Source organism: Budorcas taxicolor, chromosome 13, assembly GCF_023091745.1.
Source record: "Budorcas taxicolor isolate Tak-1 chromosome 13, Takin1.1, whole genome shotgun sequence".
NCBI lineage: Eukaryota > Metazoa > Chordata > Mammalia > Artiodactyla > Bovidae > Budorcas > Budorcas taxicolor.
In genome coordinates, this window is record NC_068922.1 from 67,123,235 (window position 1) to 67,146,819 (window position 23,585).

Sequence of the window (23,585 nt, forward strand, 5' to 3'; positions counted from 1 at the left end):
ATGTAGGTGTCTGGACGCCAAGTCTGTTCAGTTAGATAGAAAATGGTCAGATGCTTGGCCAAGGGTCAAACAACAGGGAATAAAGTCATCTTGGCTTTGCTCACTGCCCACCCCAGCTCTGCAGTCCACAAAAGCCAAGAAGGAAATCAACACTTACGTGCCTGTGGAGACCAAGCAGGAAGCTTTGGGAGTGTGTGGACCATGTAGGAGCTCTGGCTCCTACCTGGGTGAACGCATGAACACCTGCTTTGTATTGCCTTATATAAACAGCAACAGTGTCAGTTTTCCCCATTTAAAAAAATCCTGTGCTACTGCTACTGCTAAGTCACTTCAGTCGTGTCCGACTCTGGGTGACCCTATAGACAGAAGCCCACCAGGCTCCCCCGTCCCTGGGATTCTCCAGGCAAGAACACAGGAGTGGGTTGCCATTTCCTTCTCCAATGCATGAAAGTGAAAAGTGAAAGGGAAGTCGCTCAGTCATGTCCGACTCTTCGCGACCCCATGGACTGCAGCCTATCAGGCTCCTCTGTCCATGAGATTTTCCAGGCAAGAGTACTGGAGTGGGGTGCCATTGCCTTCTCCGAAAAAATCCTGTGAAATCTCCAAATTTTGGAATCTCTGGCTAAAATAAAGAGGTTTATGCTAACTTTCAGTTCTCTCATTCACCTACTTCACCCTAAAATCCTGTCTCTGGTGTATCATCTACCTGGAGCTGCATTTGTAGCGCTGACTGCTTGGGAAGAGAGAAAGTAAAGAAGAGGAAAGGGGAAACACAGGCGCACACCTCTCTTGATCCAAGTCTGCTTTGGCTTTGAGTGCCCCCTGGTGGTTGAAGTGAAAATAGCATGCAAACCCCAAGGATTGGACATGGCAAGCAGTTCTGTTCCTTTTCTTGTTCTGGGGTCCCAGGGTCTGGGCGAGCTTGGGAAACATGCCAGTCCTCTTCTCGTGCACCCCGCTGCCGTGTTTCCATGACTTTCTAGTGGGACTTAGTATTCTTCAGTGGTGTGGATTTATGCTCCCCTGCTGATGTGGAGACAAGAACGATTAATAACAATATTATACAACAATAGTGCTGTGAACCCAGGTCTCCTGCATAGCAGGCAGATTCTTTACCATCTGAGCTACGGCTTGCCCTGAAAATGTCACCTCCTCATAGGAGCCATCAGTGACCCTCTTACTAGGCCAGGACCCCATGCATGCTCTAGGACACCTACCCTCCCCCATAAGTCCCTCTCCTCCACTGTATCTGTGGAGGATAGGTGATAGCTAGTTAATTAAAAAAAAAAAAAAAAAGCTGTTTAAAGTGAGGACTCGGACTTCCCTGTAGTCCAGTGGTTAAGAGTTGGCCTGCCAATGCGGGGGACATGGATTCAATCCCTGGTCTGGGACGATACCACGTGCTGCAGAGCAGCTAAGCCCATGGGCCACTACTATTGAGCCCGTGCTCTGGAGCCTGGGAGCCACGACTACTGAGCGCACGTACCCTAAAGCCTGTGCTCCACAACAGGAGACGCCAACACCATGAGCAGCCTGTGCACTGCAACAAAGAGTAACCCCGGCTCTCTGCAACTAGAGGAAGCCGTGTGCAGCAGTGAAGACCCAGCACAGCCAAAAGTAAAAACAAATAGATAAATGGAAAAAAAATAAGGTGAGGACTCACTCACACAGCCTCGGAAAAAGAAAATATTTACATATGAATCCAAATATTTTAAGATACAGTAAACGTACATTCCTTTTGACCTAAGACGCAGGACCATTCTTTGTAAACAGTCTCTTGACTGGCCTAGCACTGTCTTTCTAACATTTAACATCCATCTGCTACAGGTTCCAGCTCAGATTTCTTTAACCACACTGAGAACCTAGAGATGTTTGCAAAGCGATCTCCATGCAGAATCCTTCCATATTTTTATAATTGTTTTCCTGGTAAGCTTTTCTGGTCCACAGCAGTTTACTGGCATTTTCTTTAAGCAACTCACCTTTCCAAAGCACTTACCATTGGTTTTTCTGACAAATAACTCTTTTCTCAGTCATTATTTCATGGGTTTACATAAAAAATAATTTTTAATATTTATTTATTTATTTGGCTACATCGGGCCTTGGTTTCAGCAGGTGGGATCTTTTGTAGTGGTGCACAGATTCTCTAGTTGTGGCACATGGGCCCAGTAGTTGTGGTGAGCAGACTTAGTTGCTCCACAGCATCTCAGTTCCTCAACCAGGGATCGAACCCACATCCCCTGCATTGCAAGATGGACTCTTAATTACTGGATTACCAGGGAAGTCCCTACATAAGAAATAATTTGAGTGATTGCAATAGCAAGGAAAGCAAACAGGTTTGCGAACATGCACTTCCATTTCTTGAGAAGCACACAGTTTACCTGGGGCAACAAATTCTGAGTGCTTACTATGCATGGTAGCCTATTGGATGGGAGGGTTGAGTCTTCCACAAGCAGCTGGGGAAACAAGTGTTGCAGGGAAAAGCCAATTCTGACTCTATGTTGGAACTCTTTCTTTGACTTGCTTTTCCTTGCTTTTGTTATTGTACATAATGGCCTGCCTCAGAGAATCCTGCCCCTCTGCCTGACTGTTAAATTAAAGTGCCTTTGTTCAGAACCCTGGTCCACTTGTAGATGGCATGAAGGAAGAAATTAACACATCCCCTTTCCAAGGCTTGCCATTCTAGGAGATATTTGTAAGATCAATGGCCTTTTTACTTTGTTTCCTCATCTCCCCCATCTCTAATCTATAAAAGAACCCCACATCCAGACCCTGAGAAGATGGTTATTTTGAAGCATTAGTCTGCCATCCTCTTGGTCAGCTGGCTCTCCGAATAACATTTCCTTGTCTTACTACCTGTCTCCTGTCCACTGGCCTGTCGTTCAGCGTTCAGCAAGCAGAACGAGCTTGGACTCGATAACACAAGGACTATTGATCCATCCAGCTAATCTGTTAAGAAGTATCTGCATCTACTTATTTGTGTGGCTATTGCTACTTACTATCTAATTCTGCTGTCCAATTCCAGACCCTGAGAGACTAGCGCTTCCCAAAGGAACAGGTCTTTCATGACGGAGTTTCAGGCGGTGCCTCCAGCCATGTTGCCCCATCTGGCTGCATAGGCAAGTACCTAGCTCCGATTTCCAGTCCTGTGATGGACTTTAACAGGCCCAAGTGGACCCTATTGGGGGTCCACACGGGGGCAGACATGTTTCTGATCATTTCTATTTTCTTGGTACCTGGCATATCATAAGCACTTATAAATTTCTGTAGAATCAATGACCAGCTAGCAAAGATGTGCAGTGGGACTGAAGCAGTTAGCACAGGGCCAGACAAAAGCCAGCAAACTCACTCAGGCTTTCTTTTCCCATATTTTTCAGATTTGCGAAATTATTCAGGACTCGGTGACCTCTGAGCTACAGCCTTATCTTCAAACTCTGCCAGGTAGGGCACTCCACCCATCCTTGATTCTCATTCATTTTTATAAGTGCATACATTAATATGTACCTTATGAAAACTTACATGGAGTAGCAGTATTAAAAGTAAAAATTAAAAGTCCCCTTTCCTCCCCAAATTTTCTTCTTTTTTAAAAAATATTTATTTATTTATTTGGCTACACCAGGTCTTAATTGCAGCATGTGGGATCTTCAGTCTTCATTGCAGCATACAAGATTTTTTTAGTTGCAGCATGTGGGATCTAGTTCCCTGACCAGGGCTTGAACAGGTGCCCTCTGCATTATGAGTGCAGAGTCTTAGCCACTGGACCACCAGGGAAGTCCCCCCAAATTTTCTTCTAAGAGGTAAACTGTTTTGAGTGTGTACTCTCAGATATTTCCTTTGCATGTACAAATATAAATATACACATCCATAAGCATATGAATATACATTCACATGGGCTTCCCTGGTGGCTCATCAGTAAAAGAATCCACCTGCAATGCAGGAGTTCAATCCCTGGTCTGGGAGGACCCCCTGGAGAAATAAACGGCAACTCCAGTATTCTTGCCTGGGAAATCCCCTGGACAGAGGCGCCTGGCGGGCTACAGTCCATGGGGTCACACAGAGTCGGACACAACTTAGCAGCTAAACCACCACCACCACCATACATTCACATATGTATTACTTTTGTTCATGAATATATGTGAATATGCATAATTATGAATATATACATTAGTCTGTAATAGTAGAGACATTGTTTTTTTGTAACCTGTATACCTTGAAGATCTTTTTTCATCAGCACATATAAACTTATCTCGTTTTTAAAAACTTTTTTGTGGAAGTCAAAACAGAGAGAAAAGTGCTCAAACTGTAAGTGGAGTTTTTAAAGTTTTTTCACAAACTGAGCACAAAAACTTATCAGCTTCCAGATCAATATACAGAACATGACTGGCCTTTCAGAGTCCATTCATGTCTCCTTCTGGCACCACCCACCCCTCCAGGGTGACCATTCTCCCTACTTCTTCCAGCAAAGATCAGCTTTGCACTTTGTACATGAATGGACCTATTCAGTAATCACAGTCTTCTATCAAAAGCAGAAGGCTTTCTTTGTTCAACTTTAAAATATGAGGTCACTCCATGGACCTCCCTGGTGGTCCAGTGATTAAGACTTCACCTTCCAGTGCGGGGGGTGTGAGTTCAATCCCTGGTTGGGGAGTTAAGATCCCACATAACTTGCAGCCAAAAAACCAAAACATAAAACCAAAGTAATATTGTAACAAATTCAATAAAGACTTTAAAAATGGTTCACATAAAGAAAATCTTTAAAAAATAATAAAATATGAGGTCAGTCCATATTGTTCCATATTGTGAGGTCATTCACTCTCCTGCTGTGTCATCCACTGTGTCCATGTCTTTCCATTTTTTTTTTTAATTTGGAGGATAATTGCTTTACAATGTTGTGTTGGTTTCTGCTGTATAACAACGAGAATCAGCCATAACGTCTCTCCATTTATTTATCTATAGACCTGTTGAAGGCCATTTGGGTAGTTTCAGTTCTAAATCATTGTGGGTAGTGCTGCTTTGAATATTCTAACTCATATGGACATGCATCTTGGGATATACATGCAGGAGAGAAATTACAGTTTCCTGTGATGTGCCTAGGTTCAGCCCTACCAGATCCTGCCAAACAGTTTTCCAAAATGATTATATAGACCTCATTTTTTTTTGGCCATGCCACTCAGCTTGCAGGATCTTAGTTCCCCAATCAGTGACCAAACTTGCGCCCCCTGCAGTGGAAGCGTGGAGTAACCACTAACCACTGGACTTCCAAGGAAGTCCCTAGACTTCATTTTAATAACTGCACAGTATTCTATCTTACGGATGTGTCTCCATTTATTTAATGAGCCCCCAGCTGCTGGACAGGTAGGTTTGCTGTCATCCTTTCCTATTGCCAACAACGGGGCAGAGAGCATCTCATACTACCTCTTTGCCTGCATGTAAGTGTACCTGTAGAACAGTTCTCTACAAACAGAGGCCCCAGAGCTAGGCTACACAGGTAAAGTTGGCAGGGACACGCCCTGGACAATTGGAGGTGTTCCCTGATGCCTTGGCCCCCAGGCCTCCACACTCACTGCTAACCTTCCCTTCAGCAGAGACCCACGTGTGCACAGAGGCCCCAGTGCGTGGGACAGAGAGCTCCTGCCCCCACCAAGGCCTTGGAGGGGAGTCTCTGGGTCCTCTGAATATGGCCCCACCTTCCTGGTTATTTGATTGATATTGGTAGGTGGCTGGTTTCCTTGAAGATCAAGGTCTTGGTTATAAAGTTGAAGAGCAATATCTTTGGTTGTAGAATTTTCCCTATCGTATGTCTTCCTTGGTGTGAAGTTCTGGGTATGGAGGGGTTGCCAGACCTGAGCTCCTCCTGTGCTCAGGCTGTGTGTGTGCGTGTGTGTGTGTGTGTGTGTGTGTGTGTGTGTGTGTGTGTGTGTGTAAGATTCTGGAAACTGCTCAGGCTCTGAGATAAGCACACCAGTCCCCTTGTGACTAAATCATCAGTGGAAAAGAAGAAACCATGTCGTCTCTTTCTTGGTGAAGGAGCCCTTTGCCCCAGCACTGGGCTGGGTGGAGGGTCTTAAGGTGGAGGGGCAGGGGGCTCTGGAGACCTCTCCAGAGGGAGTGTGGGTCAGCCAGAGACCTCATCCCTTCTGCATCACCCGCCTCCTAATTCTGTCCCTCCCCCGGTTCACAGTCACAACAAAGATAGATCATCTCGCTGGCCTTGATTACAGCTTAATGGGGGCCCCTCAAGCAACAGACCAAACGCTGGACGTGATGTTCAAGGTAAGGGTCCTGGGTCAGGGGCTTGAGCGGGTCCAGCCCCGGCATGGCATTCCCTCAGCTCAGCCCTTTCTTGGGGCCTCCTGTTCCCCAGTTTCAGATCTGTCCCTGTATCCCCATGGTCCCCAAGTGTCAAGGGCAGGGCAATATGGAGTTGTGGGGAGTATTTTCCAGAGACAGGATCCTCCCATGGTGTCTTACATCACTTAAGCCTTGAAACTTCCTTCCTCCCCGGCCCCGCGCTCCACTCCTTCACCTATCCCACCATGCAGGTGACATTAACCAGAGCAGGCCCTCGATGGCATTGAAGAGCTGGCCAAGAGGTCCTATAGGTTAAAACATCAAAGCTTCTGGTGAGCATTTCATTAGGGGATCCTGGACATACACTTTGACCCAAAGGAAAGCATCTTTAAAAAAAATTTTTTTTTATTGAAGTATAGTTGATTTGAGCATCCAAGGTAACTCTAGTGATAAAGAATCCACCTGCCAGCGCAGGAGACTCGGGTTCAATCCCTGAGTCGGGAAGAGCCCCTGGAGGAGGAAAATGGTAATGCACTCCAGTATTCTTACTTGAAAAATTCCATGGACAAGAGGGGCCTGACAGGCCCCACCCAGTCCATGCAATCACAAAGAGTCAGACACGACCGAGTGACTGAGCACACACACATAGACGATTTACAGTGCTGTGTTAGTTTCAGGTCTCAGCAAGGTGAATCAGTTATAGATACACATACATCCACTGTTTCTTTAAAGATTCTGTTCCCATATAGATCATTACAGCGTACTGCGTAGCGTTCCCTGTGCTAGATGGCAGGTTCCCATTCGTTATCTGTTTATCTTATATATATATATCTATTATATATATATGCACATATAGTGTATATGTATCAGTCCCAGTTTCCCAACTTTTCCCTTCCCCTACCTTATCCCCTGCTGCTGCTGCTGCTGCTGCTGCTAAGTTGCTTCAGTCGTGTCTGACTCTGCGACCCCATGGACTGCAGCCCACCAGACTCCTCCGTCCATGGGATTTTCCAAGCAAGAGTACTGGAGTGGGGTGCCATTGCCTTCTCCGACCTTATCCCCTAGTAACCATAAGTGTGTTTCCTACATCTGTGACTCTACTTCCATTTTGCAAACAAGCTCATTTTCATTTTTTTTTTTTAGATTCCAAGGAAAACATCTTTAATGGTGGAATTTCAGGCAGCATCTCTAGCCCGTATTCCCTCATTAGACTCTATAGCCTCCTAGCTCAGGTGTCTAGCCCTGGGATAGACTTAGAAAAGTTCAAGTGGATTCTATCTCTCTCTCTAGGGTGAAATTTTTAGCCGAGATGACCGCTCCCCAGTTGCTTTCCTTGCTCCTGTCATGAACCTTCCTGAGGAACACAGCCGAATGGTCTACTTTGCCATCTCGAATTATGCCTTCAACACCGCCAGCCTAGTTTATCATAAAGCGGGATTCCTGAACTTTACTATCACGGATGACATGGTGAGAATCATAGCAGAACAGCTCTCACAAATGACTTCATCACTTGGTCTTCCTTCCTCTTCCCTTCCCACCCATGTACATCAGTGAAACAGTAAACTATAACTAAGAAAAAAGAGCAAGAGCAGGAAAAATATGTTAGCACAATTTCACTTCTCACTTTGCCAGCCAGGAAGCTCAAAGTTCTTTCTCCATTATAACAATTGTGGAAGATTTTCTGGCTTGCTTGTCCGTGTTTTACTTTTCCTTCCTGTCTAGATCCATTATCTGTGTGTGTGTGTGTGTGTGTGTGTGCTGGGTCTTCCTTGAGGCGCACAAGAGCTTCTCTAGTTGCGGAGCATGGGCTCTAGGTCACATGGGCTCAGTATTTGCAGCATTCAGGCTCAGTTTTCCCATGGCATGTGGGATCTTAGTTCCCCTACCAGGAATTGAACCTGTGTCCCCTGCATTGGAAAGCAGGTTTTTAGCCACTGGACCACCAGGAAGTCCCTAGATCTGTGGTCCTCATGCATATTTTCTTCCATCCTGATGGTTTGTAGAGGTTTAAAGATTTTAGTGAATGAGGCAGGATAATAGATAAATTCATGAACTGATAAACTCATAAGGTTTCATAGAATAGAAAATAAAGACCACGTTAAAAGTAAGGCACAATTATGAAGACACAGGACCCATAAATTGATTTTTTTAAAAATTACAGATCTGTGTGGGTGCTTCCCGTAGTCAAAATGGAAAGAGTACAGGATTTAGGGATTCACAGTGAAAAGGAGAGAAAATGTCGCCCTAGCATTTACCTCTAAAATAACTGTCTCCAATGTGGCTTTGTATAAAGGTTACTACATTTTATAGTGGATCACATCATGAAAATTTCTTTCAGTTTCTTTCATATTTCTGGGTTTTAGGTAGCTGTTTCTTGTAGCTCTTTGTAAAAGCTGAAGCCTCGTGTACCAAGTCAGGATGGTGGAGGAAACACAATGCAATCCAAATTGGATGGTCCAGCCAATCCTGGTAATAAATTGGAGACCAGAAGTGATGCATGGAGTGATATTTGTCCTTTATTTCTCATCCACGCCAGGGTCATTTACTTCTGTTGTCATATTTGAGTCACCCTTCCCACCTGTGGTACAGAACTTTCCTTCAGTGGAAGGGATCATAGTAGCTGTGTTTTATTGAACGCCCACTAAGTGCTAGGCCTTGGACTAGATGCCTTATACTCACCATTTCATTTAGCCCTCACAATAACCCAGTAAGTGGGAACTATAATGATCTCTGGGCCCTCCAGGTGGCACTAGTGGTAAAGAACCCAGCTGCCAATGCAGGAGACATAAGAGACACGGACGGGTTCAATCCCTGGGTCAGGAAGATCCCCTGGAGAAGGGAATGGCAACCCACTCCAGTATTCTTGCCTGGAGAATCCCATGGACAGAGGAGCCTGGTGGGCTACAGTCCATGGGGTCGCAAAAAGTTGGACACAAATGAAGCAACTTAACACACACATACACACACACACATACATGCACACATATAATTATCTCCATTTTATAGGTGAGGAAGTTGAGGCTCAAAGAGGGAAAGGAACTCAGTTGGGATTACATAGTAACAAAGCCTAGAGTCAAACCTAGGTCTGTGCACATCTCATGCTTGTGTATCCTCTGATTGAGTCCTGCATGTCACCTACACCCCAAGGAGAGCAGCCAGGACCCCAGGGATTCATGTGCTCACAGTGAATGCAGAACAAGCATCTCGTTGTTGTCATGGTAACCGCAAGCAGTCAAGAAGCTACGTAATTAAATACCCTCCCACTTCCCCATCTATCTGCAGACCTTCAGCTCTGGCCTGAGCACTTAAAACTTCTTTGTGTCCCTTCATTGCAGATTCCGCCTGATTCTAACATTCGACTGAACACCAAGTCCTTCCGCGCCTTCGTTCCCAGGGTAAGGCTTCCCTTAGCCCTCAGGGTGCAGGTTGAGCCCCCAAAGCCTTCAGGGGTATTCTTTAAAACCTCCACCCTCCTCTCAGCTTGATCAAGAGCCAGAAGGCCCACAGCGGAGTCCCCAGTGAAGGCTGGGGTGCTACAGGTTTCCCTTCAAAGTCAAAATGACAGAGGCCCAAACCCTGTAGGGACCACAGGCCACCCAGTCTCTTACTGATGACCTCTGACAATTCCAAGGAATACTGACAAGCCCCACAAAATGTGCCCCAATTAAGGACACCAAGCAATTACAGAGGGTGTAGTAGGGGTCAGGCCCTGTTCTTGGTGCATTACAAAAATTATCTTTTGAATGGATAATTTTTCATGGTTCAAGATTCAAAAGACCTAAAAGATTATAGAGTGAAAATTCCCATCCACTCCTGTCCCCTAAACATCCAGTTCACACTCCAAGTCTGTCAATATTATCAAATTGCACACACCCTTCTGGGGAGATTCTGTGTATATACGAATAAATGTTATTTGTCTTTCCTCTGGTTTTTTTATGCAAATTGAGGTATATTTTACACACCAGTTTTCACGTTACTTTTCCCCCTACTGTACCAGGAGATGATTCTGTATAGGTAAATAAAAAGCTTCCTCACTCTTATTTTCCTGGGAATCCAGTCTGCCATTGTATTATGGATTGACCATAGTTTGAGTATCCCATCTCCCATGGAAGGACATGTACGTTTTTTCTTTGCTACATGAGTGACACAGTGAATAACCCTGTAGCTCTGTCCTTGCTGGACTAAGCTCTTTATGTGCAACATCTTATTTAATCTCATAGAAATCTACCTGTCTTCTCCTCCACCTTCCGAGTCCCGTCAAGATGCAGCTCAGATAGGCAGTAGTGTTTAAAGTTCCTTTCCGAAGGCTTGATGATGGCTGAGAGGAATTATAATGGTGGGGAAATTGTTAAACTTCAAATACTGCAGTACCTGGGTCACCTCCTTCCATAAGGCACCCCCACAGCAGGCCCTTTCTCTCCCTAGAACCCCACAGCAGCCCAACCTGCCGCCATATTGTTGGCACTAGCTTTGGAGGGACCTTGGCCACGTCCTGGCTCCAACAGCGCTTTCTCCCCAGAAAGAGAAGGAAACCGCCCCTCCCCTTTCCTGCTCACATCATAATCAACCTGACACAGAAGCAGCTCAGCTATCCTTCTGAGGTAAAGTGATTTACCTCCTCAACCTTCTAAACATCTCCCTTTTACAATAGAATGTAGATTTTATATTTGCATAGCTAAAAGGCTCATGAGACTGTTCCTCCACCGACTTCCCCCCTACACGGAATAGTCTTGACCCCAAATTAAATTTTAACTAAACAGAAAATTGCCATAACTTTTTAAATGCTAAATCTAGGTGTGTCATCAAAAACAGTGGCGTATGCAGTTATCAGAGTAGGGGGAGGGGAGCTGGGCATACAGGTTCTAGAGAAGCAATAGCTCTCACTGATTGCCCAGGGAAAGGTGTGGAGTGAAAAAATTCAGTCCAACCTTTCTGGAGGAGTTTGGCAATACCTGGAAGAAGCTTTAAAAAAATTCTTGCCCTTGGACTCCGCAGTGAATGTATCCCCCAAAATTATAGCCAAGGGCATGCAGGGGAGTAGTCATTAAAAGGCAACACTTTGGAGACAATTTGATGCCCAATAAGATTAGATCAGTTGCAGTACCCACACACAGTGAAATAGAACACAGTTCAGCCAGGAGATAAACGATGCAGGCTCTATATGTCTGACATGGAAGGATGTCCAGTGATACCTTTAAGAAAACAAGGCACAGAACATTTTGTGGAAATTAAACCAACAGGTGGTCTCAGCTTGCTCTAGCTCCCTCCAGGTTGTCCCAGCAAATCTGCGTATTTTCTTCTCTTGACATAATCTCTTCATTCCACCCTCAGATAGCCAGACTGTACCCCAACACGAACTTGGAGCTCCAGGGAGCAGTGATCTCTGCCCCATGCCTGAACTTCAGCCCTGGAAATATGTCCACAGCTGCCCAGATGGAGATCGAGGCCTTTGTGCTCCTACCCAACTCCGTCAAGGAACCTGTCTTCCGGCTCGGTGTGGTAAGGTTCAAAGCCTTTGCAAATGTTGTTGCCTTTTCCTGCTGGTTCTTCCTCGCACTGACCACCTGGTTAATTCCTTAAGATCAATCTCAACTTCAGTTCAGTTCAGTTCAGTTCATTTCAGTAGTTCAGTCGTGTCCGACTCTTTGCGACCCCATGAATCGCAGCACGCCAGGCCTCCCTGTCCATCACCAACTCCTGGAGTTCACTCATATTCACGCCCATCGAGTCCGTGATACCATCCAGCCATCTCATCCTCAGTCGTCCCCTTCTCCTCCTGCCCCCAATCCCTCCCAGCATCAGAGTCTTTTCCAATGAGTCAACTCTTCGCATGAGGTGGCCAAAGTACTGGAGTTTCAGCTTTAGCATCATTCCTTCCAAAGAAATCCCAGGGCTGATCTCCTTCAGAATGGACTGGTTGGATCTCCTTGCCGTCCAAGGGACTCTCAAGAGTCATCTCCAACACCAAGGATCCTCAGATAGGCCTTTCTCTTCTTTTTTTTCTAAGCTTATTTATTTATTTATTTCTGGTTGCTATGGGTCTTTATTGCTACACACAGGCTTTCTCTAGTTGCAGTGACTTGGGGCTACTCTCTAGTTGCGGTGTACAAGCTTCTCATTGTGCTGGCTTTTCTTGTCATAGAGCACAGGTTACAGGGCATACAGCCTTCAGTCATTGTGATGCACAGGCCTAGTTGACCCACAGCACGTGGGGTCTTAGTTCCTAGACCAGGGATCAAACCCATGTCTCCTGCATTGGCAGGCAGTTCTTAACCACTGGACCACCAGGGAAGTCCCAAGATTGGCCTTTCTTGATTGCCCTTATCCCTGATCTATCTTACGACCCTTGTCATTTTTTTCTTATGGCATCCTATTATTTTTCTTCATAGGACTTATGTAAAGATACTCATGTATCTCTTTGCAGTTTTACTTACTTAATGTATGTTTGTTCCACTAAGTGAGTCCATAAGGAGAAGTCCAGATTTAGCGGCTAAACAGTAACAATTGCTCCCAGATGTTGTATGTGCAATTTAATGGTTGTGATTGTTATCGAAATTGTCATCAATATATTTTGAATTAAAACATAATTCATTATTATTACTGTTATTATTTCTTAAAGCTGAATCTTGGCCCTGAGATAGCTAGAAAGGATCCCTTTAGAGATCTCCAGAGATAAGCCTCTGCACCTTGGTGGCTCAGACAGTAAAGAATCCGCCTGCAATGCAGTAGACTTGGGTTCGATCCCTGGGTCAGGAAGATCCCCTGGAGGAGGGCGTGGCAACCTACTCCAGTATTCTTTCCTGGAGAATCCCCATGGACAGAGGAGCCTGGTGGGCTGCAGTCCACGGGGTCGCAAAGTGTCGGACATGATGAAGCAACAAAGCACCACACATCTTCTCTTGGTAGTCTGTTCAAAGTCTAATTGCTATCGCAGTCAGCCATGCCATGCTTAAGTCACTTCAGTCATGTCCAACTCTTTGTGACCCTGTGGACTGTAGCCCTCCAAGCTCCTCTGTCCATGGGATTCTCCAGGCAAGAATACTGGAATGGGTTACCATGCACTCCTCCAGGGGATCTTCCCAACCCAAGGACTGAACCTGGGTTTCCTGCATTGCAGGCGGATTCTGTACCACTAGTGCCACCTAGGAAGCCCATTATAGTGAGCAATTTCAAGTAAAAATGTTCAAGTCCAAGTTCAAGCGTTTATTAGCACCTACGATGAGCTTCCTGGTGACCTACAGCCCAGCGGGCAAGTTCCTGCTTTAACTCAGTGAGGTATTTGTTAGAGGAGACAGCCAGTTCTCATAGTTATGCATTCTGTACATGACGGCCTCCTTCATTCAGACCTATTTCTTTTTACTGGAATTTCCAGGCCACAAATGTGTCTGCCATGTTGACCTTCAACACCAGCAAGATCACTGGATTCTTGGAGCCAGAAAAGTAAGTCAGCCTGCTGACTACGTGGGGGCGCTCAGCTGGGCTCACTCCATCTGACACTGCAGCTGATTCAGTGCAGCTGGAGGTGGGATGTAATTGGATCCCCCTTCAACGTTTAGCGCCCACCACTGGGTGGGGAGGCAAACTTAAATTTTAGCCCAACTGGCCCAATTCTTTCCCCGCACTGGTCCTGTCTCCTTAAACTTCCTTCCCACCATTACTTCCAAACTTCTAAAGAATTTACTGTTTTTCCTTTATCTATGAGTTTTAGATATCAGCAATATTGACTTCCTGAAATTACAGAGATTGAGTTCCTTTACACTACACACTTCCCCTCTGTAAGTCTTCCCAGTAAGGTCGTATCATTGTTTTTGGTTCCTCAATAATCTTTTTCACTCTCACTCTACCACACCCTTGGCCCTACGCCTTCTCCAGTTGGTGTGTCCTTCTTCTGGGGGATCCCCACATTGGGTTTCCCTTGAACATAATGCCCACATCTCTGAATCTTCTCTGATTTGTTATAGGATACAAGTGGAACTGAAAGAATCTAAAGTTGGACTATTCAGTGTAAGTTATTCTTGTTTTTATTTAAGAAATGATTAGAGAAATAATTTAGAGTATTTACTCAGCAGTGTTTTGGCAGCTGTAATAGAGAAGGAGAAGAGTTACTCTCGGCCCGAGAAATCATAGAAGTCCATGAGGACATGAACCATAGGGCAGAAGAACAGTTACCTCCCAATATTAGACAGTGTACAATTAAATCACTTGGTGGACAGAATTCTTTTAATTGCAAGGGGAAAAAAAGGCTAACTAAAAGTGTCTTAAGCAAAGAGGAGGAATGAATAGGATCATATACTAAAAAACAAAACTAAAAAAGCTAAGGCTAGAGGTTTCAGGCATAGCTGGATCCAGGTGTTCAGATTAGTGCATCAATTTGAAAAGGCAAGGGAAGTTATTATAGGACTATATGAAATCGTGTGCGAAACTTCTGAAAACTGTCGTGCACTATAGAATTTAAAGAATCTTTCATGAATTTTTTAAAAAGAAAAAAAGAACATATGTATGTATGTGTGTGTGTGTATATATATATATATATATAAAGAGAAGAATCTCTGTCTCTCCATTCTGCTTTCATCTGTTTGCTTCATTCTCAGGCAGGTTCTTCCCATTGGTGGAAAATTCCCAAATTTCCTGTAGTTTTATTTAAAAAAAAAAAACCCTACCCCCCAAAAAAAAAAGATCGTGTGCTAGTCCTCATTGGATTATTCTTAATCAAGTGCCCATCTTTAGCCAAACATCTTGGCTGGAAATTGGACAAAGCCAATCAACCAGCATGGGTTTCAGCTCCCCAGAACCAAGATTTGCAGTCCCAAACCACGTGGGCTGAGATAGGAAAGGAGCATTCCCCTGAAGAAAATAGGAATTCTGTTATTTAAACAAAAGGAATTGATGTCTGGGCAGACGAAACCAAGAGACGATTTCCACAAAGAGGAAAACATAGCCGTGGTGAAAAGGCCCCATATGAAAGGAGAAAAAAGAATGGGAAGATTTGCGTGGGCTGAAACACTCAAGGAGAGATTTCTGAAGAGGGAAAGTGGGGTGATGTTCCTCCTCACAGGTCAAGGAGGAGATGGAAAGATTTTAACCAACAGTAGTTGGCTACCTTTTTACCATCCTATGGATACTGGTCCTCTCGGACCTCCCTCTACCTGCCCCCCGCTGACCAGACTTTCTCTCAGGTACAAGAGGACATAAACAAATAAGTGTGAGGAGAGATACTGCTCAGAGACCCCAAAGGATGACTCCTTTCAGAGAATGAAGGATGAAGTGAATAATGGCACACTAACACTGTGTCCGTGCATGGCATGTAAAAATGTGCTGTGAAGTAAACTATTCATATGTAAAGAGTCACAAAAAGTCATCCTGGGACTTCCCTGGTGGAACAGTGCATAAGAATCCACCTGCCAATGCAGGGGACATGGGTTTGATCCCTGATCCAGGAAGATTCCACATGCCACAAAGCAACCAAGCCCGGGCGCTGCAAGTACTGAAGCCCATGTGCCTGGAGCCCATGCTCTGCAACAAAAGAAGCCACTGCAATGAGAAGCCCATGCAACACAACTAGAGAGGAGCCCCCACTCACCACAACTAGAGAAAGCCCACGCGTAGCAACGAAGACCTAGCACAACCAAAAACAGATACTTTAGACTAACTAAATATTTGTTTAAAGTCATCCTATCAGGTTTTCCCAACATCGACTGTAAAAAACAAGACCTGTAGACTCATATAAATCTGGATTCAATTTCTAGAAAGTCACTTTCATTCCGTGGGCCTTAGTTTTCTTATCTGTGAAATGGGGGCATTAACACTAACTTTGAAGACTTATCGTGAATCCTATATATATATATATAAGTTCAGTTCAGTTGCTCAGTTGTGTCCGACTCTGCGACCCCATGAATCACAGCACGCCAGGCCTCCCTGTCCATCACCATCTCCCGGAGTTCACTCAGACTCATGTCCATCGAGTCTGTGATGCCATCCAGCCATCTCATCCTCTGTCGTCCCCTTCTCCTCCTGCCCCCAATCCCTCCCAGCATCAGGGTCTTTTCCAATGAGTCAACTCTTCGCATGAGGTGGCCAAAGTACTGGAGTTTCAGCTTTAGCATCATTCCTTCTAAAGAAATCCCAGGGCTGATCTCCTTCAGAATGGACTGGTTGAATCTCCCTGCAGTCCAAGGGACTCTCAAGAGTCTTCTCCAGCACCACAGTTCAAAAGCATCAATTCTTCAGCGCTCAGCGTTCTTCACAGTCCAACTCTCACATCCATACATGACCACAGGAAAAACCATAGCCTTGACTAGACGGACCTTAGTCAGCAAAGTAATGTCTCTGCTTTTGAATATACTATCTAGGTTGGTCATAACTTTTCTTCCAAGGAGTAAGCGTCTTTTAATTTCATGGCTGCAGTCACCATCTGCAGTGATTTTGGAGCCCCAAAAAATAAAGTCTGACACTGTTTCTACTGTTTCCCCATCTATTTCCCATGGAGTGATGGGACCAGATGCCATGATCTTCATTTTCTGAATGTTGAGCTTTAAGCCAACTTTTTCACTCTCCTCTTTTACTTTCATCAAGAGGCTTTTTAGTTCCTCTTCACTTTCTGCCATAAGGGTGGTATCATCTGAATATCTGAGGTGATTGATATTTCTCCCGGCAATCTTGATTCCAGCTTGTGCTTCTTCCAGTCCAGCGTTTCTCATGATGTACTCTGCATATAAGTTAAATAAGCAGGATGACAATATACAGCCTTGACGTACTCCTTTTCCTATTTGGAACCAGTCTGTTGTTCCATGTCCAATTCTAACTGTTGCTTCCTGACCTGCATACAGGTTTCTCAAGAGGCAGGTTAGGTGGTCTGGTATTCCCATCTCTTTCAGAATTTTCCACAGTTTATTGTGATCCACACAGTCAAAGGCTTTGGCATAGTCAATAAAGCAGAAGTAGATGTTTTTCTGGAACTCTCTTGCTTTTTCCATGATCCAGCAGATGTTGGCAATTTGATCTCTGGTTCCTCTGCCTTTTCTAAAACCAGCTTGAACATCAGGGAGTTCACGGTTCACGTATTGCTGAAGCCTGGCTTGGAGAATTTTGAGTGTTACTTTACTAGCATGTGAGATGAGTGCAATTGTGCAGTAGTTTGAGCATTCTTTGACATTGCCTTTCTTTGGAATTGGAATGAAAACTGACCTTTTCCAGTCCTGTGGCCACTGCTGAGTTTTCCATATTTGCTGGCATATTGAGTGCAACACTTTCACAGCATCATCTTTCAGGATTTGAAACAGCTCAACTGGAATTCCATCACCTCCACTAGCTTTGTTCGTAGTGATGCTTTCTAAGGCCCACTTGACTTTACATTCCAAGATGTCTGGCTCTAAATTAGTGATCACATCATCATGATTATCTGGGTTGTGAAGATCTTTTTTGTACAGTTCTTCTGTGTATTCTTGCCACCTCTTCTTAATATCTTCTGCTTCTGTTAGGTCCATACCATTTCTGTCCTTTATTGAGCCCATCTTTGCATGAAATGTTCCCTTAGTATCTCTAATTTTCTTGAAGAGATCTGTAGTCATTCCCATTCTGTTGTTTTCTTCTATTTCTTTGCATTGATCACTGAAGAAGGCTTTCTTATCTCTTCTTGCTATTCTTTGGAACTCTGCATTCAGATGCTTATATCTTTCCTTTTCTCCTTTGCTTTTTGCCTCTCTTCTCTTCACAGCTATTTGTAAGGCCTCCCCAGACAGCCATTTTGCTTTTTTGCATTTCTTTTCCATGGGGATGGTCTTGATCCGTCTCCTGTGCAATGTCACAAACCTCATTCCATAGTTCATCAGGCACTCTATCTATCAGATCTAGGCCCTTAAATCTATTTCTCATTTCCACTGTATAATCATAAGGGATTTGATTTAGGTCATATCTGAATGGTCTAGCGGTTTTCCCTACTTTCTTCAATTTGAGTCTGAATTTGGTAATAAGGAGTTCATGATCTAAGCCACAGTCAGCTCCTGGTCTTGTTTTTGTTGACTGTATAGAGCTTCTCCATCTTTGGCTGCAAAGAATATAATCAATCTGATTTCGGTCTTGACCATCTGGTGATGTCCATGTGTAGAGTGTTCTCTTGTGTTGTTGGAAGAGGGTGTTTGCTATGCCCAGTGCATTTTCTTGGCAAAACTCTATTAGTCTTTGCCCTGCTTCATTCCACATTCCAAGGCCAAATTTGCCTGTTATTCCAGGTGTTTCTTGACTTCCTACTTTTGCATTCCAGTCCCCTATAATGAAAAGGACATCTTTTTTGGGTGTTAGTTCTAAAAGGTCTTGTAGGTCTTCATAAAACCGTTCAACTTCAGTTTCTTCAGCGTTACTGGTTGCGGTATAGACTTGGATAACTGTGATATTGAATGGTTTGCCTTGGAGACAAACAGAGATCATTCTGTCATTTTTGAGATTGCATCCAAGTACTGCATTTCAGACTCTTTTTTTGACCATGATGGCTACTCCATTTCTTCTGAGGGATTCCTGCCCACAGTAGTAGATATAATGGTCATCTGAGTTAAATTCACCCATTCCAGTGCCATCAGTCAGTTCAGTTCAGTTCAGTTGCTCAGTGGTGTCCGACTCTGCGACCCCATGTATCGCAGAACACCAGGGCTCCCTGTCCATCACCAACTCCTGGAGTTCACTCAGACTCGTGTCCATCGAGTCCGTGATGCCATCCAGCCATCTCATCCTCAGTCGTCCCCTTCTCCTCCTGCCCCCAATTCCTCCCAGCATCAGAATCTTTTCCAATGAGTCAACTCTTCGCATGAGGTGGCCAAAGTACTGGAGTTTCAGCTTTAGCATCATTCCTTCCAAAGAAATCCCAGGGCTGATCTCCTTCAGAATGGACTGGTTGGATCTCCTTGCAGTCCAAGGGACTCTCAAGAGTCTTCTCCAATACCACAGTTCAAAAACATATATATATATATATATATATATATATATATATATATATATATATAATGCTCTGAGTCCTATACCTGGCACACAGTGAGTATTAAAAGTTAGGTTTCATAATTTTTGTTTCAACTTTAAAATCATTTTTTGTTATATAAGTGATTTTGGAAAACATTTTCACTGATAAAGAAAAATTAAATACTAAATTTAAGACTAAGCCAAACCTTGATGTTCTTCCTAGAGGAAAGATTGTGTAGGCATGGTGGTTGTGTAGTCTTCCAAATTTTTCTATTGCTTTGTACACATATTGAATGTGCATCTCAAAATAGTTTTATTTTATAAAGCAATAGCATGATGTTGGTATCTACCTGAAATTTGCTTTTTTTTTTCCCGAGGCTTTTGCCATGTCAGCATTTACAGAACCACCCCACCCCCAAGGGTGGCTCCTTGTAGGTTGGTTGGTGGGCAAGACAGTACACGTGGTTATGGTGTACCTCTCCTATTTTCCACTAGGTGGAGCTGTTGGAGGCACTGCTCAATTATTACCTTCTCAACAACTTTTACCCCAAGGTCAATGGTAAGAATCACTATGGACTTTTCTAAGTCAAGAGTGGACACTGCTCTTCGGGGGAAAGAAAGCTGGAACCAGGGCTCTCCTGCAGGCTGCGTGATCTGGGCGAGTCACTTATCCTCTCAGTTTCAGTGGCCTGCCTGGAGATGGCAGTGTTGAAGTCTGCCTCATCTTCTTCCACGGTTCTAAAGAGGGTTGGGGACATGGGCAGTTTTGGGAGCACAGGAAACCTCCTCCTAAGAGAGAAAGAAAGGCTCACAGAAGTGCCCACACACACCCTGAAGCGACAGGTGGAAGACTGAGGACCAAGTTAACACGCAGAGCACAAGGCAAGGTGTGCGGGTGCTCAGTGGGGTCTGACTCTTGGCGACCCCATGGGTTGTAGCCCGCCAGGCTCCTCTGCCCATGGGAATTCCCAGGCAAGAATTCTGGGGTGGGTTGCCCTTTTCTTCTCCAGGGGATCTTCCCAACTGAAGGATCAAACACATGTCTCCTGTGGCTCCTGCACTGGCAGGATTCTTTACCACTTAAGCTACCTGTCCACCTCTAAATTTACATTTCCCAGTTAGTTGCCAACTCCTTAGTCAAAAACTATAGCATAAAGACCGAAACCCTCTTTCCATGAGGCCCTGCTTCATTTGGCTGCAGTAGAAAGCAGGATACAGGTAGGGGCCGAGAGCAAGTACCCACTAGCTTCTTATCATGAGCACATGCTGCCCCATCCTTGCCTCTACCTCCACAGAGCACCATGGCTGAGAGTTCAGGCCCCTGTGTCAGCCTGCCTGGCATCAAGCCTCGGTTCTTCCACTTTCTAGCTGTGTGACCTAGCACAAGTTACTTGGCCATTCTGTGCTTCAGTTTCCTTATCTGTCACTTGAGAATAGTAATCCCAATCTTCAGTTATAATTAAATGGGAATATACTATGTATCTGGAGAAGGAAATGGCAATCCACTCCAGTACTATTGCCTGGAAAATCCCATGGACAGAGGAGCCTGGTAGGCTACAGTCCATGGGGTGGGAGTTTCCAGAGAGGAACTCTTTTTTGGTAAAATTTTCTCCATAATTATTTACTAAACAATCTCTCAACGTTCTGCCTCTACCCTCTAGATAAGTTGGCAGAAGGCTTCCCTCTCCCTCTGCTAAAGAAAATTCAGCTCTACGACCCCATTCTCCAGATCCACAAGGTCGGTGGGTTCAGTGGGGCTCTGAGAATTTGGGGAGGGGGTTGGTGAGCTTTCCTGGTTGGCAGGCTATAACTCAGTGGGTGGGACCCAGGCCAACCCTGCAGCTGGGAAAGCCTGGATGGGGCGTGGAACAATTTGGGGTCAGCTGGGATGTCATGAAGACATCCACATGTCCTTTATAAGTGGCATGGCACCTAATAAAGTGTCCTTTATTAGGGCAGGAAGGATTTGACACAATCTGTGTCACAACTTTTCCACCCCACCCCCCAACCATGGGTGGCCTAGGGGAACCTCAGGATGAGCTCATTTTGAAAATACAGCAGTCCTAAACACACCAACAGTTCAGATTCTGAAAGGCATTTGTACATTTTTGAAATTTCTCATTTCTTGGGATTTCCCTAGTGGTCCAGTGGTTAGGACTCAGCACTTCCACTGCTGAGGGCCCACATTCAATCCCTGGTTAGGGTACTAAGATTCCACAACCCTCACTGTGTGGCCAAAACATAGATTGGAATAGAATGAAATGGAATGGAAAAGAATAGAATAAAGTGGAATAGAATAGAATTTCTTCTAATTACTTAAGTGGAAGAGGTTTGTCATGGACTCATGTTTGGTGTGCTGACCCTCGTAAACCCATTGCCCCACCACACCCACAGCCTGACTTCCTTCCTTCCAGCCTGTTGTTTTCTCTAAGCACTTTTTGAAATTGTTTGTTTTGGATAGTTGCCTTGCTAGCTCTCAGTCTTGTTTTTCTTTTTTCTCTTTTTTTCTTTTTGTTGCAATTGAGTCTCCTCTCCACCTATACTGTCCCAACCATGCCATGAACCATCATTTATAACTATTTGAATATCGAGGAATATGTCTTATTCTTCATTAGACTCTCCACTATTCTAGCCGGGCATTTTATGCACCCTCTGTGCCCCGCGGTTCAGGTTATCTTTCTAGAACAGCATCTGTGAGGTGGGATGACTGGGTTGGCAGCCTTGTGAGCATTTAAGGACATACTGCTTTGTGCCTGATACATAGTCAACATCCAGCAAATAACAGCTACTGAAGAGACTGACAGGCAGCGGAGTGATCAGAAACATTGAAACAGACATCACCTGTCACATTTGAAAAACAAATGTCTGGAGCCCTTTTGGACTCAGAGATAGTCAACATCCAACTCTTACTGAGAGTTTCTAAGGAGTGAGACAGATCGTTGTTGAAAGCAAGGACTGAGTGACAGTTCACTTAGCTGGCCTCAGTTTTCTCTTCGGTAAAATGAGATGTAGCCCAAACCTCACTGGGCTCTTGTGAAGATTAGAGCTTTTAGCTATTTGGCGTAATGGAAGTCATTAGAAGATTCGTTAGATTGACCCTTAAGCGACGGGTTTGAAAGTCCCCAGATTCGCTTATATGCAGATTTTTTTTCTATGAAAAGTGAAAGTGAAAGTCATTCAGTTGTATCCAACTCTTTGCAGCCCCATGAACTATACAGTCCATGGAATTCTCTAGGCCAGAGCATTGGAGTGGGTAGCCTTTCCCTTCTCCAGGGGATCTTCCCAACCCAGGAATCAAACTCAGGTTTCCCGCATTGCTGGCGGATTCTTTACCAGCTGAGCCACAAGGGAAGCCCAAGAATAATGGGAGTGGGTACCCTATTCCTTCTCCGGTGGATCTTCCTGACCCAGGAATTGAACTGGGGTTTCCTGCATTGCAGGTGGATTCTTTACCAACTGAACTATCAGGGAAGCCCTTTTTTTCCCATAGTAAATACTAAGCTATTACACCATCTGCACAGCTGGTTGAATCTGGGCATGCTGAATCACAGATACGAGGAAACATGGATACAGAGAGCTCTACATGGATTTTCCACCCATGGAGCATCAGTGCCCTTAATCCTCATTTAACAACAGGTCAACTATATATATAATCACATGCATTAGAATTTTGAGGTCAACTCTGCCAATGTTTTTTCACCCCAAAAATCAGGGAAAGAATTGGATTTTGCTGAGTTCAGAATTCTCGTGCCTTAGGTGATGGAAACTTACGAGGGGGTAGGAGAGTAAGCCCCAGCAGCTCACAGTTTTGTGTTATTTGCCAAGGAGAGAGAAGTTAGGTGACATGAAGGACATTTATGAGGTCTGCCAGAAAGCAGCAGCTTGGGAAATGACAGACAAATTGCCACCTTAGAGAAGGTAGCCAGCAAAAGCTGTGCTTTATGGAGACCTTGGGACAGAGACACAGGCTCGATTTATGTGCTGACCTGGTTTCTGACAGAGTGTGTGCTTCCCCAGATGTGGGCCTCCCTTTAAATCAGAGATGCATCTTTTTGGAGTAGAGAATGCTTTCACCATCCCATCCTGTCTTGTCTCTCCTAGGACTTCCTGTTTTTGGGAACCAACGTTCGGTACCTGAGAGTTTGAGGGCAAGGTGAAAGACAGGGCTTGGAGGCCACAGCTGGATCGCCAAGTTGCATTTCCAGATGTGCAGCACTTTCCTGGAGATTCTGGGAAGATGAAGACGTCTCTGTTATCAGTTGTGGGGACTTGGCCTCTGCCCCTACCCTTTCAGCACGTGCACCCACTCTCTGACTCCAGACTTTACTTTCCCACCAGAATAGACCATCCTC

The 23,585-nt window shown here is 44.7% G+C and overlaps 1 protein-coding gene across 1 annotated transcript in view; it reads left to right on the forward strand.

Annotated features, from left to right (window-relative positions):
* The window catches only part of LBP (lipopolysaccharide binding protein), a 35,941-nt gene extending 12,562 nt beyond the window's left edge, over positions 1-23,379 (forward strand). Inside the window, exons 6-15 of the mRNA XM_052651187.1 lie at positions 3,375-3,438; positions 6,179-6,270; positions 7,579-7,755; positions 9,624-9,683; positions 11,620-11,787; positions 13,661-13,728; positions 14,250-14,292; positions 19,729-19,792; positions 20,895-20,971; positions 23,335-23,379. Coding sequence (XP_052507147.1) covers positions 3,375-3,438; positions 6,179-6,270; positions 7,579-7,755; positions 9,624-9,683; positions 11,620-11,787; positions 13,661-13,728; positions 14,250-14,292; positions 19,729-19,792; positions 20,895-20,971; positions 23,335-23,379 — 858 coding nt within the window. The remainder of the gene's footprint in view (positions 1-3,374; positions 3,439-6,178; positions 6,271-7,578; positions 7,756-9,623; positions 9,684-11,619; positions 11,788-13,660; positions 13,729-14,249; positions 14,293-19,728; positions 19,793-20,894; positions 20,972-23,334) is intronic.
* The last annotated feature ends 206 nt before the right edge of the window (positions 23,380-23,585 follow it).